This window comes from Synchiropus splendidus, chromosome 13 (genome assembly GCF_027744825.2).
Source record: "Synchiropus splendidus isolate RoL2022-P1 chromosome 13, RoL_Sspl_1.0, whole genome shotgun sequence".
Classification (NCBI taxonomy): domain Eukaryota; kingdom Metazoa; phylum Chordata; class Actinopteri; order Syngnathiformes; family Callionymidae; genus Synchiropus; species Synchiropus splendidus.
The window spans coordinates 10,286,897-10,299,474 of NC_071346.1; the positions used below are offsets into that span (position 1 = coordinate 10,286,897).

At 43.7% G+C, this 12,578-nt stretch overlaps 1 protein-coding gene across 1 annotated transcript; it reads left to right on the forward strand.

The window, feature by feature from the left end:
• Positions 1-275: 275 nt before the first annotated feature.
• Positions 276-11,705, forward strand: mfsd8l2 (major facilitator superfamily domain containing 8-like 2). The gene is made up of 11 exons (XM_053883918.1): positions 276-351; positions 507-692; positions 1,487-1,549; positions 1,613-1,732; positions 1,823-1,902; positions 2,957-3,227; positions 5,437-5,510; positions 6,746-6,959; positions 8,996-9,118; positions 9,258-9,388; positions 11,162-11,705. The coding sequence occupies exons 1-11, from the start codon at positions 276-278 to the stop codon at positions 11,240-11,242; spliced, it is 1,419 nt and encodes a 472-aa protein (XP_053739893.1). The 3' UTR covers positions 11,243-11,705.
• The last annotated feature ends 873 nt before the right edge of the window (positions 11,706-12,578 follow it).

A 12,578-nucleotide genomic window follows, 5' to 3' on the forward strand; every position in this document is an offset into this window, starting at 1 on the left:
TAGTAACCAGAGACTTGGACTGCGAGGCTCGCAGCGGGGCGCCGAGCGAGGGACGTGGCTCAAAGAGAATTTCATCTCCACCATGAATTTCTAATGGAGGAGAGGACGACTTCTCATAAGATCTCCGTCCCAGTCAAATGACCTTGTACGGCGAGGAGACACATTCCTGCGTTGTAATTGGACGAGCCACGTCGCTTGTTAGCCGATCACACGGCCGGACGTCTGTGAACAACATGTACAGTCAGTGCCAAAAAGAGCCAGAGGCGGAGAGCGCGATGGATCGTCACCAGAGGAGGAAGCTAACTTTCCTCTCCATCGGACTGATCTTCATGCTGAGCGGCATCGAGTACGGTGAGTTCAGCATGACTCTTCTATAGACATGAAGATGATGGCCTCATAAGAATCAGTCCGCTGCTCTTTGCTCACATCACTATCTTCAAATCTCATTATCATCCTGCTTTGAGTAAACCACCCACTCACGCTCTGCTCTGCCTCTGTCTTCTCAGCTGTCATTCTACCCACAATATGGCGCTACCTTCAGATTTTGGAGGCCCCTCCCTACTTCCTTGGACTTGGCCTGTCTGCTTTCAGCCTCAGCGCGCTGATCACAGGCCCAATATTTGGGTGCTGGTCCGACCGCAGTAAAACTACCAAGCATATTGTCCTTTTCTCCAATCTTTTTGAGATCGCAGGTGAGTCACATGGTGTCTTCATACAACCAGTGTCTCACACCCTGCTGCTGCAACCCACCAAACACATAAGGAACACTTTCTATAAATGAGTCTGTATGCATGAAAAAAGCTCCACAAATAAACTTACTATTATGATTATTGTTTTCCCCTTTGGGCTGTATAAAGTCGACCACTAGATGGCGCTTAATAAAAAACGCTTGGTGCTTATAAATTATGAAGGCAAATAAATGTTTGCATGTCAATGAAAGGAGTTTAATTTTTCAATATTGATCTGAATATTTTGAATATGGAACTAAGTCACATTGAAAATCAATTTCAGTGTAAAATAAATCTCAGTTTAATAACGTGTGGTAATGTGCAAAATATTTGTGACATTAATTTTTAAAGTTCAATAATTAATTATTATTATTATTGTGTTTCAAATAATTACTTAAAAAAAGATGGTGAACTGTACAAAAGCCCACGCTACGAAACAGAGGTGACGCTATTTTCATCTGAATTGTATTGGAAAATACAGTAAAAGTAAATATATTATTATAGAAATATATTTGCAAAAATAATGAATGAATAATAAAATGAGTAATAGGAGTTGAAGGAAACTACAAAAAAAAAAAAAAATTTAGTAATTGAAGTAACTTACAACTTTGAGTATTGTTGTACTGACTATTTAGTCGGTAATAAACTCTTATCGGCTGAGAGTGACCAGTATTTTATTGCAAAATCATCATCTAAACTTTTATGGAGAAATCATATAAATATAAATATCAAACTGAGCCTTCTGATTTTATGTCCAGGAAACCTGATGTACTTTATCGGTTACTCAAAGTGGCTGCTGCTGTTCAGTCGTCTAGTAGCAGGTGAGAAACATCAACATGAGAGACAAACAACCCGAGAGGACTTGAAGACCTTTGTGTTCCCAGGTATCGGTGCGGGGGCCGGGTCGTCCATCTTTGGCTTCCTGACTCGCAGCACCCGTCCCCAGGAGCGGGCCGGCATCTTCGCCGCCATCATGGCTGGGCGACAAGTCGGGCTGCTCATCGGTTATTTCTTATTTCCAAGTCACTTCACCTCAGATGTGTTTCGGTCTTCTCTGTCTTCTCTTAACCACTTCCTGTCGTGTCCCCCTGCAGGCCCGGCGTTCAACCTCTTCCTGCGGCTGTGTGATTTCAAAGTGGGGCCATTTGTGGTGAACAAGTACACCTCTCCTGGGGTAGGATCATCCACTTCATCACTGAAATGCAACTGTTATGTGAAGCAACATTTAAACCTGCTCCTGCTCCGATGGGAAAACTTCTTCTTCTTCTTCTTCTTTCGGCTTCTCCCTTCAGGGGTCGCCCGTCCTCTGCTTCCTCTTCTCTCAAACCTACAGACCTCATGTCCTCCTTCAGCACCTCCATCAATCTCCTCTTTGGCCTTCCTCTCCACCTTCTGCCTGGCAGTTCCAACCTCAACATCTTCCTACCAATGTACTGGCTCTCTCTCCTCTGTACATGTCCAAACCATCTCCATCTAGCCTCTCTGACTTTGTCTCCTAAACACCTGACCACATGTGCTGTCCCTCTGATCTACTGCTTCCTGATCCATCCTGATCACTCCCAGAGAGAAGCTCAGCATCTTCATCTCTGCTACCTCCAGCTCTGCCTCCTGTCTTTTCCTCAGTGCCACTGTTTCCAAACCATACAACATTGCTGGCCTGACCACCGTTTAAAATACGTTTAAAGTACTTAAAATCCACCACCTTCTTTATCTCTACATCAAGATGCTAAATATAGCAGCGATGGACTAGACCAGACCTGCGGCCCGGGGGCCATATGCAGCCCAATGCCAGTATTTTCCTGGCCCTTTTGACGTTGGACTAAAATATAACTGAAATGTTGTAATTTTTCTGCCTTTTTCTATTCTCTTTTAGTCAATGCCACCACTTCAGCAGTAAATATAGCACGTTCTTGTTAAAAAGAGTTTCATTGGCCATTTGTGTGTGTTTTTCTTTTTCCTCAATATACATTGAAGGACTACAGTAAATATATTTTGAAATAAATATGAACATCTGGTCCATAGTTATGTTGATTTATATTCAAATGAAATGCATGTGAAATGAAATAGTTCAATAGTTTTCATTGCATAGTTACACTTCTTACTATCCTTACTTACATTTAATCTTTTGGGGTCAACTTGTCATTGTTACTTAAGTATATATTATGGATATTTTCCGCCTCTGGACCAGCCCTACCTCTTGCAGCTGATCTCCATGTCCCCCTTCTCAGCTCTTTATGTGCCTGCTGTGGACTCTGCTGCAGTTTGTGGTCCTGGCCCTGCACTGGGACGTCCCACCGCTCAGCTCTGAAGAAGAGCTGACCGCGATGGTGGAGCTGAAGCAGAGCGCCGAGGACGAGGCAGCGCTCCTCATCCAGAGCGAGGAGATCCTTAGCCAAACCTACAGCTCCGTCAACCAGCTGGAGTCCTCGTCTGAGTTGGAACAGGCTCCTGAACCCTCCGCCGCCCAGAACCCCTTCAAGAACTTCAGCGCCAGCAGAGGTGAGCCAGTCTGACTCATGGCATCATGAAGAACAGGCTCCTCTCTGTCACTTCTGTTTCATACCATTGATTTTTGGAGTCACAGTGTAGCCAGTCAGATCAGATTCCCGGTGTATTGATCATGGCTGTGTGATGGTTAACCTCAGAGTGTGTCACGTGAAGTGTCCTGTCGCATTAGTCGCCTTCTAAATTCATACAGTTTTGTATTCAGGCCGGGATTGTTGTGCTATTGATTCTCCTCTACCTCACTCATCTCCTCTTGCCTGTGTCTCTGTGCCGCCTGCGTGCGACTGTCAAACCTTGCTATCGATTCCCTGGCGCTTTGAAGATGTGGCCGAGGGATGGATGCAGTCTTCCCTTTGGTTATTGACTGACTTACAGTGGTTGACTCGAGGATGAAATGGAGACTGAATTGGTAATGTCGTCACATTCATCCTATTGATTGGTTTTTGTTCAGTAAAAAAGAAGCAGCCCATTTTCCGCATCACAACAGGAGGCACTCGGCTCCGGCTCACTGTCCAAGCGTGTCCTGGCTGTTACAGTCGGCCTGCTGTTTCCATCTACTTTTCACACTCCCCTTTCTTTGGTGGATATGATGGCTTCCCAAATCTCTTTGTGCTGCACTTAAAAAATAGAAACTGAAGACGGACCTGTAATGTAAACCACCAACACAACTTTTAGCTGTCAATCAAAGAAAAAAACCCTCGCATTCCATGTCTCATTTGAGCACCACCTACTGTCCTGGAGGTGGAACTGTACAACACTGTCCAAGTAAATATTGCACAATGCTGGAGCGTTACACCTTCCTTTATTTGAGGTGTCAATGGTCTGTCCAATGTGCAGCATGTTGCTCAGCTATGTGCGCGTTTGAATAACAAGGAATTAATCCCATAGATGTTTTAAATATTAAGTTCATCGTGTTGCTGTGAATGATGGCTAACAAGCTGCTAAGTTGACATTGGTCGAGACAAAACAATTAGAAATAAGAACCTTGGAAATTTAGATTTTTATATGGTAATAAAACCCAGTAAAAGTTGAGAAAAAAATTTAATATCAGCGTATAAAGTGTGTGTGAAAAAACAAAGAAGAAATGTGTATATATATATATATATATATATATATATATATATATATATATAAAATCCACCGATTTACTTATAATGCTTATACTTATTTTTTCTCAGTTACGAGTGCTTTAGAAAAAGAAACCACTCTTGTTCAAGCCTGCAAAGGTGCTACTGGAAGATGCTAAGCTAAGAAACAGACATCGCTGAAGGGGAAAGAAGAAAGAAGGAGGCAATGATATCGCAATCGCACTCACATGTCAGCTCAGTAAATAAATAAAAGATGAATCTTGTTCCACCCATGTCTTAAGCAGGTGTTTTAGGCCTCTGTTTTTTGTTGACACTCCTGCTGTAGATCAGTAAAAACACAGAGCACCTCTGACCTCTGTGTTTCTTGACCGACAGACCCATTGTAGTGACATTGTAAAACATTTTGCAGAGCTCAGTCGTGGCAGCCACAGAAGCAATTCCCTCAGGGAAGGCAGCAGTGCAAAGAATTATTAACGCGTCTCACGCAGTGAGATATTATCTTTGGTCATGCTGGTGCTAAACAGATTAAGATTCACACTTTTAAAGTTTTACCACCTGGAGACGAATAGGTGCATGTTATACCCGGCAATGGATTCAATCCTCGGAGCATGAGGCATGACGGTGGAGCTTATATATATGGGAATATTTATGGTCAGGATTACAGTAGTTACAAGTGTTAGCAGGAAAATTAGGAAACATTTTTGCGCTCTAAAATTAAGCACAATCAATAATAAGCTCTAAATAGCAAAAGGGAGCCATGGCAGATCAAAAAAGCCAAGATCAAGCCATTTCTGCTGCCATCTGGCATGGAGATCCAAATTTAGCAGCAAGCCCATTTCATATTTCCTCCCTCCAAGTCCACGAGGGAGATTCTGATCCAAGAAAAGGCTGGTATCACATTTTGGAACGGGTTTTTTTTCTTCTTCATGTAATTCACATTCAGACATGACTGTAGAATGGACTACAAATTCCATTGAAGAAGCAGATCTCCGGCCACATGCCAACCTTTAGATTAAAATCACATGATTCTATATTCAGTTCCAGTCAGTGATTGAAGCGTCTTGTTTCAGAATTATTTCTCTTTGATCATCGTCTGTCTATGTTTTGCTCTACAGAGTTCCTCAGAGAAGAGGTGGTGGTTCTCCTCACTGCTCAGTTCATCACTCTCTTCAATCAGACGGCACTGGAGGTGGGACACACATTTGGTGAACCTTCAATTCGTGTTAGGTTAAACAAACCCCAGCAAACCCCTATTGATCCGGTTGACTCGATCCCAAAATGGGCCAAAACAGTCTTGTTTTTTGGACTTTCTGACCATAGCAGTTGTAGCTGTTGCAGTGCATTATGGGATTTTGAGCGTCGCAATAATTCAAACTGCACCCTTTCAGTGCAAAGTTTTTTATTGCCATCTTCCAGGAACAGTGTTTTCATCCCACCAACCAAAATATCCTTTTGGTTGGTGCCTTAAAATAGACTTTTGTAGTAGTGAATGTAGAGTGTCTGCTGCAGGTGCACTGTTCCTCTATGTGTGTGGCCGCTGCATGTGGGAGGGGTTGCCGAGTGAGTGACGTCTCTCCAGAAGTGAAGAGGTGCCCGGTGCGTGTCCAGCTCTGAATGTGCACTTCTGTGCAGTTTGGCTGTGACAAAGTCATAAACCAAGTCACGCTCTGTCCCAGACTCGTCTCATCCCTGTCCCAGCTCCAGCCCACAACAGGACATCAAACCCTGGAGTGGTGTGGAGAGCGAGCACCTCCCCTGTGACACTCTACCACGGTCCAGTGCGGAGACAGGAAAGGTTTTACACCTCAATATGAAGAAAAAACAGTCAGTAAATGTAGCTAATGGGACACGTCTGCGTTATACACAATAACAAAGCACGTCGTGGGTCAGCTGATTGGTCCACGCACCTTATGTTTTTTCCAGCTTTTTTCGGGGGCGTTCGAGTTCTGGATTTTTGTTCGAAATCAGCAGCAAAAAAATCTCGAAATTTTTGTTCGAACTCCGATTTGTTTGAAGTCCGGGACGTTCGAAAACCGACGTACCACTGTATTCTAGAGTATTATAAAAACATATGAAAGAAACTTCAATAAATTGATGAAAATGTTTTTCTTATAGAGATTGTGGAGCAGTGGTTAAGAAACGGATCAACTTCAAAAGGACATAAAACCAACTAATATACAGTTAAAAGGCAGATGGAATTCAAATTCTCTGTAAATTCTCGTATTCGATAGTTTGCCCCATGGACTGAGCGTGACCGAGTTGATGCTCTTGACATAAGGAATGTGGACGAGCAGCTCAATTGCTTTGCGAAGTTGAGGCCTGATCTTACAAGGCGGATGGTTTCGGCACCTCTGAGCAAATGTTTTGGCATCAAGTCCATAATCCCTCCACTCATGTCGCTAACATGCTCCTAAAACTCCCCAGACCATGGTGACTCCCCTGACGCAGCGCTACTTCAACTTGGAAGAGCTGGGCAACAGCCTGATGTACAGCTTGTGTGGAGTGGAGGTCATCCTGGGCTTCTTCTTTGTGCGCTGGCTGAGCAGGAGAGTGTCGGACCGCGCCATGCTGGCCGTGGGCCTGGTCATCTGCTGCACCGCCTGTATCTGGTGTCTCATCTTCCTGTGTAACCTCCGAGGTGCTGACAACAAACACAGTCGCATGCTGAGGAGACGCTTTTATTCTCCGTTTTCTGTGCACTCCAGCACTATACAGCTCTGGCTTTTTCTCTTCTTCCACCATCCTCTGCTTCTCTTTCTCGTCCTTCCCCTGGGAACATTTTCTGTCAAGTTCATCATTTCTTAACTAACAATTTTCAGCCTTTGGCCTTTTGAGTTGGACTCCATTAAAGCTGCTTAACTTTGGCAGTCATGTGAATGAGCAGTGTAGAAGGTTGCTAAATAAATGGATGTACAGCCAGTCAGTGTTGAACCCGCTGGGCTCGGCTCAGCAGATTACAAGGCCCTCCCCTCCGCCTGGTGATGCACGTTTCAAATTCAACTATACTTCATTCCAAAGTGCAAAATATTTAGAATTAGCCAAAAGTTGATGACTGAAAGTCTGAATTTAAAACACCCAGCAAGGTGCGACTCATTAAAAAGACTTCTATCTGAAATGAAAGCACTGATTGAAAAACAAATCTTGGATCACTCGAGCATGTTTGACTGGCGAAATTGAATTTTTGATGAAATGATTACAGGCTTTTATTCTGAGGCTGGAACAGCCAACGTTGTGAGTGGGCAGACACTCGCGCTGCAAGCCCAGAACAAAAATGGAGCCGGAGCCAGCTTGGCAGCGGTTTCATTTTCGGAACTATCCCCGATGCTGCCAGAACATTTGTCAAAGGAAGAAGTGAGGGAGGAAAAAAGGAATTCGCTCGCCTCTCTGATCGTAAATACCGATATTCTTCTTAAGACTAAGTGGTTATAGCCTGAAGGAAGCTGAGCAAAGAGCAGGAAGAGGTACTTTGTATTGATGACCAAACAAATGCTGTCTTCAGTCACAAGGCCGAATATGAACACTGATTCCGTGAGCCCACTCTTGTGCTTGTTTCACTTCTAAATTAGTGGTGGGACTTTAAAGCGTTAATTACAATTTAGTTCTTACAATAAATAATTAATTTCATTTCATTTCATTTGACAGTTTGCTCTCCAGACGACACGGAACCTTTGTAAGTGCAGCAGTTCCTGGTCCACTGATCACACTGATGCACAAGACACATGGCAGCTAGGATGAGAACAACAACAACAAACATGGAGGAATCCCTGAACAAAAGCAAACAAAAATCTGTTTGCTTTTGTTCAGGGATGTTTTTCACTACACAATGGCCAGGGTTCCTACTACTCCGAATGTACATGAAATTCTTATACAAACATTTTCAAGACATGAAAAGAGCTTTAGTTTAAATAAGGTGATATAAAAACTTGAATGTAGCCACCATCGTGATTTATTGTGCTATTGTCAAACTGATGCAAAATAAACAATATTTTGTTGTTTAAATGTATGTATGGGTGCATCATTAGATTCAGTAATATACCAAATTCATTCAAAGTGAAAAATGTGGCTTCTCGTGGCGAATATTTTTTAATCGAATCCCACCCCTACTCTAAATAAATAAGACTTCCAAGCCAGGTTCGGAACTCTTCAGGCAAAACGGTAGGAGAAGTGTAATGGTCATTATTTGAGGCTGAAACAACCTTGTCCTGCTAGGAACCATAGTCGCACCAGGTCAGATGATGGACGTTGCTGAGAGAAGGACAAGGATATGAGTCTCTCTGTGCTAGATCAGTCAAATAGCTACCACAGGCAGTCTCTTTGTTGTCAAGGTCTGTGTGCCATTTTTTTCACAAAAGACCATGGTCCAGGAGGACGACCCCTGGTTTCTCCTTTTTGAAGTCTTGAATCTTAAAATGATGAGGTCAGCATTTCCACAAGAGTGAACATGAGCCATAGGAATGCTTATTATTTACCATGTTTTATGCAACTTAAATACTTTTCAGAGGTGAGTATTTTTAGAGGTCTCCATATTCACACAAATAATAGACCTTAAATCAGATTTGAGAATTGAATGGCTCACAGTGAACCCTGTTAAGGCTGGGAGGGCCCCACTGCAGCTGTTGTATCTGTAATAACACCTCAGGTTATTAATAAAGTAATAAAATGTTCCTCCAGCAGGTGCGTACGCGTGGGAACTCACCGCCTTCATCGTCGGCGTCTTCTTGCAGCTGCTCGGTCTTCCCTTCGTGGCCGTGTCTCAGGTGTCTCTCTTCTCCAAAGTCACAGCCGAGAAAACACAAGGTTGGCAACCTGCACCCTTGGCACACGCTCTCGCCGCATATTGAAACAGCAGGCCGCAGCTCTGAATTCATGTTGCAAAGACAAAACAGTCCTGGCACACGATGGAAATATTCTCATTGTTGTGATGTGTCGTCAAAAGGATTCAGCCAAGGAGTCCGGCGCTCGGTGGGGGGTCTGGCCACCATCCTGGGCCCTTTATGGGCTGGAGGGTTGACGGATCATTTATACGTTATGCTGGGGATGATGCTGGCGCTGCTTCTGATGATCACAGTAAGTGAATTTTTATGTTATTTACCTTATCAGGGCCTCATAACCAGATTAATTTCATGCTTTAGAACGACGTAACTCTGCCTCATCATTATCTTTCCGAGCTTGAGACGGTGGATCTATATGGCTTTCATGTTTGTACAGTAGCCAGACTCATCCATTTAACTTTGCATGAATTAAATAGCGGCGCCACAGTGATTAAGTGGAGGCGCCTTATCGCGAGGTCTCGGGTTCAAATCTCAGTGAGGTCTTTTCAGTGCGTTGATACTCCTTTCTAAAAAGCTAAACTCCAAACCGCTATACCAAAAAAATTGTATTAACAAGTATGAATGGTATGAACTTTAAAGCACTTGAACTCGAGTATTCTACCTCTGATGATGGTGATGATGATGATGATGATGATGATGGGTATGTTTCAAGAGACTACCTTGATGTGTCACCAGCCTAAAGCAGAAAAAAAATGCTCTTGTTCTTGAACCGTTTTGGAGTATTTACTCATGCACTGTTATATTTTTTTATGCAGATGACATTGTGATCTGTGGTGAGAGCAGGGAGCAAGTGGAAGATAAGATGTTTGCCTTAGAAATGAGAGGAATGAAGGTTAGCCGCAGTAAGACAGAATACATGTGTGTGAATGAGAGGGAGCCAAGTGGACAGGTGAAGTTACAGGATGCAGAGATAAAGAAGGTGGGGGATTTTTAGTACTTAAGGACTCAACTGTCCAGGGCAATGGAGAGAGTGAGAAAGAGGTGAAGAAGCAGGTGCAGGCAGGATGGAATCATTGGAGAAAAGTGTCAGGTGTGACAAAAGGGTGTCAGCAAGGATGAAAGAGAAGGAGCCCAAAACAGTGGTGAGGCCAGCAATGTTGTATGGTTTGGAAACAGTGGCAGTGAGGAAAAGACAGGAGGCAGAGCTGGAGGTAGCAGAGATGAAGATGCTGAGCTTCTCTCTGGGAGTGAGAGCAGGATGGATCAGGAAGCAGTAGATCAGAGGGACAGCACATGTCAGGTGTTTAGGAGACAAAGTCAGAGAGGCTAGATGGAGATGGTTTGGACATGTACAGAGGAGAGAGAGCCAGTACATTGGTAGGAAGATGTTGAGGTTGGAACTGCCAGGCAGAAGGTGGAGAGGAAGGTCAAAGAGGAGATTTATAGAGGTGGTGAAGGAGGACATGAGGTTTGTAGAGAAGAGGAAGCAGAGGACAGGGTGAGATGGAGGAAGATCATCCGCTGTGGCGACCCCTGAAGGGAGAAGCCGAAAGGAAAAGAAGAAGAATATTATACTGTCAATTTATGCATCTAAACCTTCTCTATGAGACGGACAGTTGGAAGTGATGAAACATTTCCTTTACTGAGAGTAAGCATCATCAAAATGGACAAAAATGTATCATTAATACATGTGTCATTAAACAGTAACACGAATAGTAGAGTGTTTCTACACTGACCTCTAGGGGGGCGGTTAAGTTGTAGCAACAGGCTCCATGAGGCCCCAGGGCCAACAGCTCTGAAAGTTTGTTTCGTTTTCCACAAACACATTTTAAAGGCCTAAATAAGCGGCTTGTGTGTTTGCAGGGCTCTACGCTTGCAGGTAAACTAACAGAGCCCCGTCACACAGGCGGCTTCATCTGTTAGTTTATCTTAAACAGCATCTCCCCGAATGAAAAACAGACGCTTCAGGGTGCACCTCCTTGTAAAGTCCTTAACTCTGCACGTCTTTGATAGACTTCACTTTTCTCCCGGCTGCTCTCTAAAGAGATGCCCCGCTGTCTCTTCTCAGGTTATGACTGCACTTTCTTACGAGCGACTGACTGAGCCCAGAGTCGTGCAGAGTCCAGAGAGCTGTGACAGTGGAGGATAGAGCTGCAGTCTCTCTGCAGAGCTGGAGAGGTGAGAGACAGGCGAGGGCCTGCCTTCACTTGGGAGAGGATCAATATGCCTTTACTGCAGAGGAGGGCGCGGGGCGGTGGAGGAACATACTGATGCTGTAGCGCTGGAAACAAAAACAACTGTCTTTTCTGCACCTTTTCATAGAACAATCCCTCAACATCAATATCACTCAACACAAGGGGGCAGTATTGTTCTCGGAGAGATCATCCAGCACTCAAATTGAAGATGAAAGTTCATATTTTAAAACTATTTTTACACCCAAATACTGATGCCTTGATATGACAATAAGAACCCACATGTGACCAAAAAGAAAAAAAAAATCATTTCATGTTCGCAGCCTCTCTTCCTTAAAACTTCTGAAAGAGATGACAGGATGAGTGTTGAAGTGAAGTTGTCAAACAGTCGTCAGCCTGAGCAGAGATGATGGGAGAGGAGGGTCAAAGAGAATGAAGATGATTTCTAAATATTTATTTTTGCTTTTGCTTGAAAGAGCGACTCAAATGGCGACGTCGCATGTGAGCGTGAAATAAAACGTGAAACATTTGTTGTTTATTTTCTCACACACATCTTAAGGATGACAAAATACTCCCTGCGTATTTGTGTTGTTTTGAGAAGAGCCGCACACCCGTATTGACAGAAAAGCAACATCAAGGCCCGGCACATTCTCTTTCTCCCACTTATCATGCGTTTGGACAATCTCGGTGTTTTTGCATAATTGCAGATAAGGCTCAGTAACCTTTCCAGTTCTCTACTCTCAGCATGTGATATTTGGCTTTCCAGAGGCTTTTCGCCTGAAATGGAAATTCTAATCTGTGCGACTCAAGGACGCAATATTTATGAGTACTTTCATGCTCTGATCAACGTATTCAGGTACTTGACATTTTAAGGCAGATAACAGAGCGTATGGAATCAGGTCAGATCTGAATTTACTCACCACTTTTTTTTCTCCTCGCTCTGTTTGTAACACGCTATGCAAATTGAATCTTTAATTTCCACCATTATGTTGATCTATAGACTCATTTAAACAACTACACAAGAGAATAGCGGGGAAAAACTTGCGCCACATGATGTGTTGGAGATCTGCCATTAGCAAACAAATACCAGCACCGAGGCTTTTGAGACTGTCACTTTTCAATGCCCCCCACGGACAATAGAAGTTGCATCATTAAAGACCGAGCTGACAAGCCTCGGCTACACCTCAGACACATCCACTGTTGACAAAGATGACACTTCACTATTGTCATCCACAGGCGCCCCCTGCTGCTCAGACAACTCCCTTCCATTCACTGAGCAGCTACAATCGGCAT

Excerpts from the sequence above, each read along its gene's own strand:
- mfsd8l2 (XM_053883918.1), top strand. The coding sequence starts at position 276 with ATGGATCGTCACCAGAGGAGGAAGCTAACTTTCCTCTCCATCGGACTG. Across the intron at positions 693-1,486 it reads CAATCTTTTTGAGATCGCAG|GAAACCTGATGTACTTTATC; the intron begins GTGAGTCACATG and ends TTTTATGTCCAG. Across the intron at positions 3,228-5,436 it reads GAACTTCAGCGCCAGCAGAG|AGTTCCTCAGAGAAGAGGTG; the intron begins GTGAGCCAGTCT and ends TTTGCTCTACAG.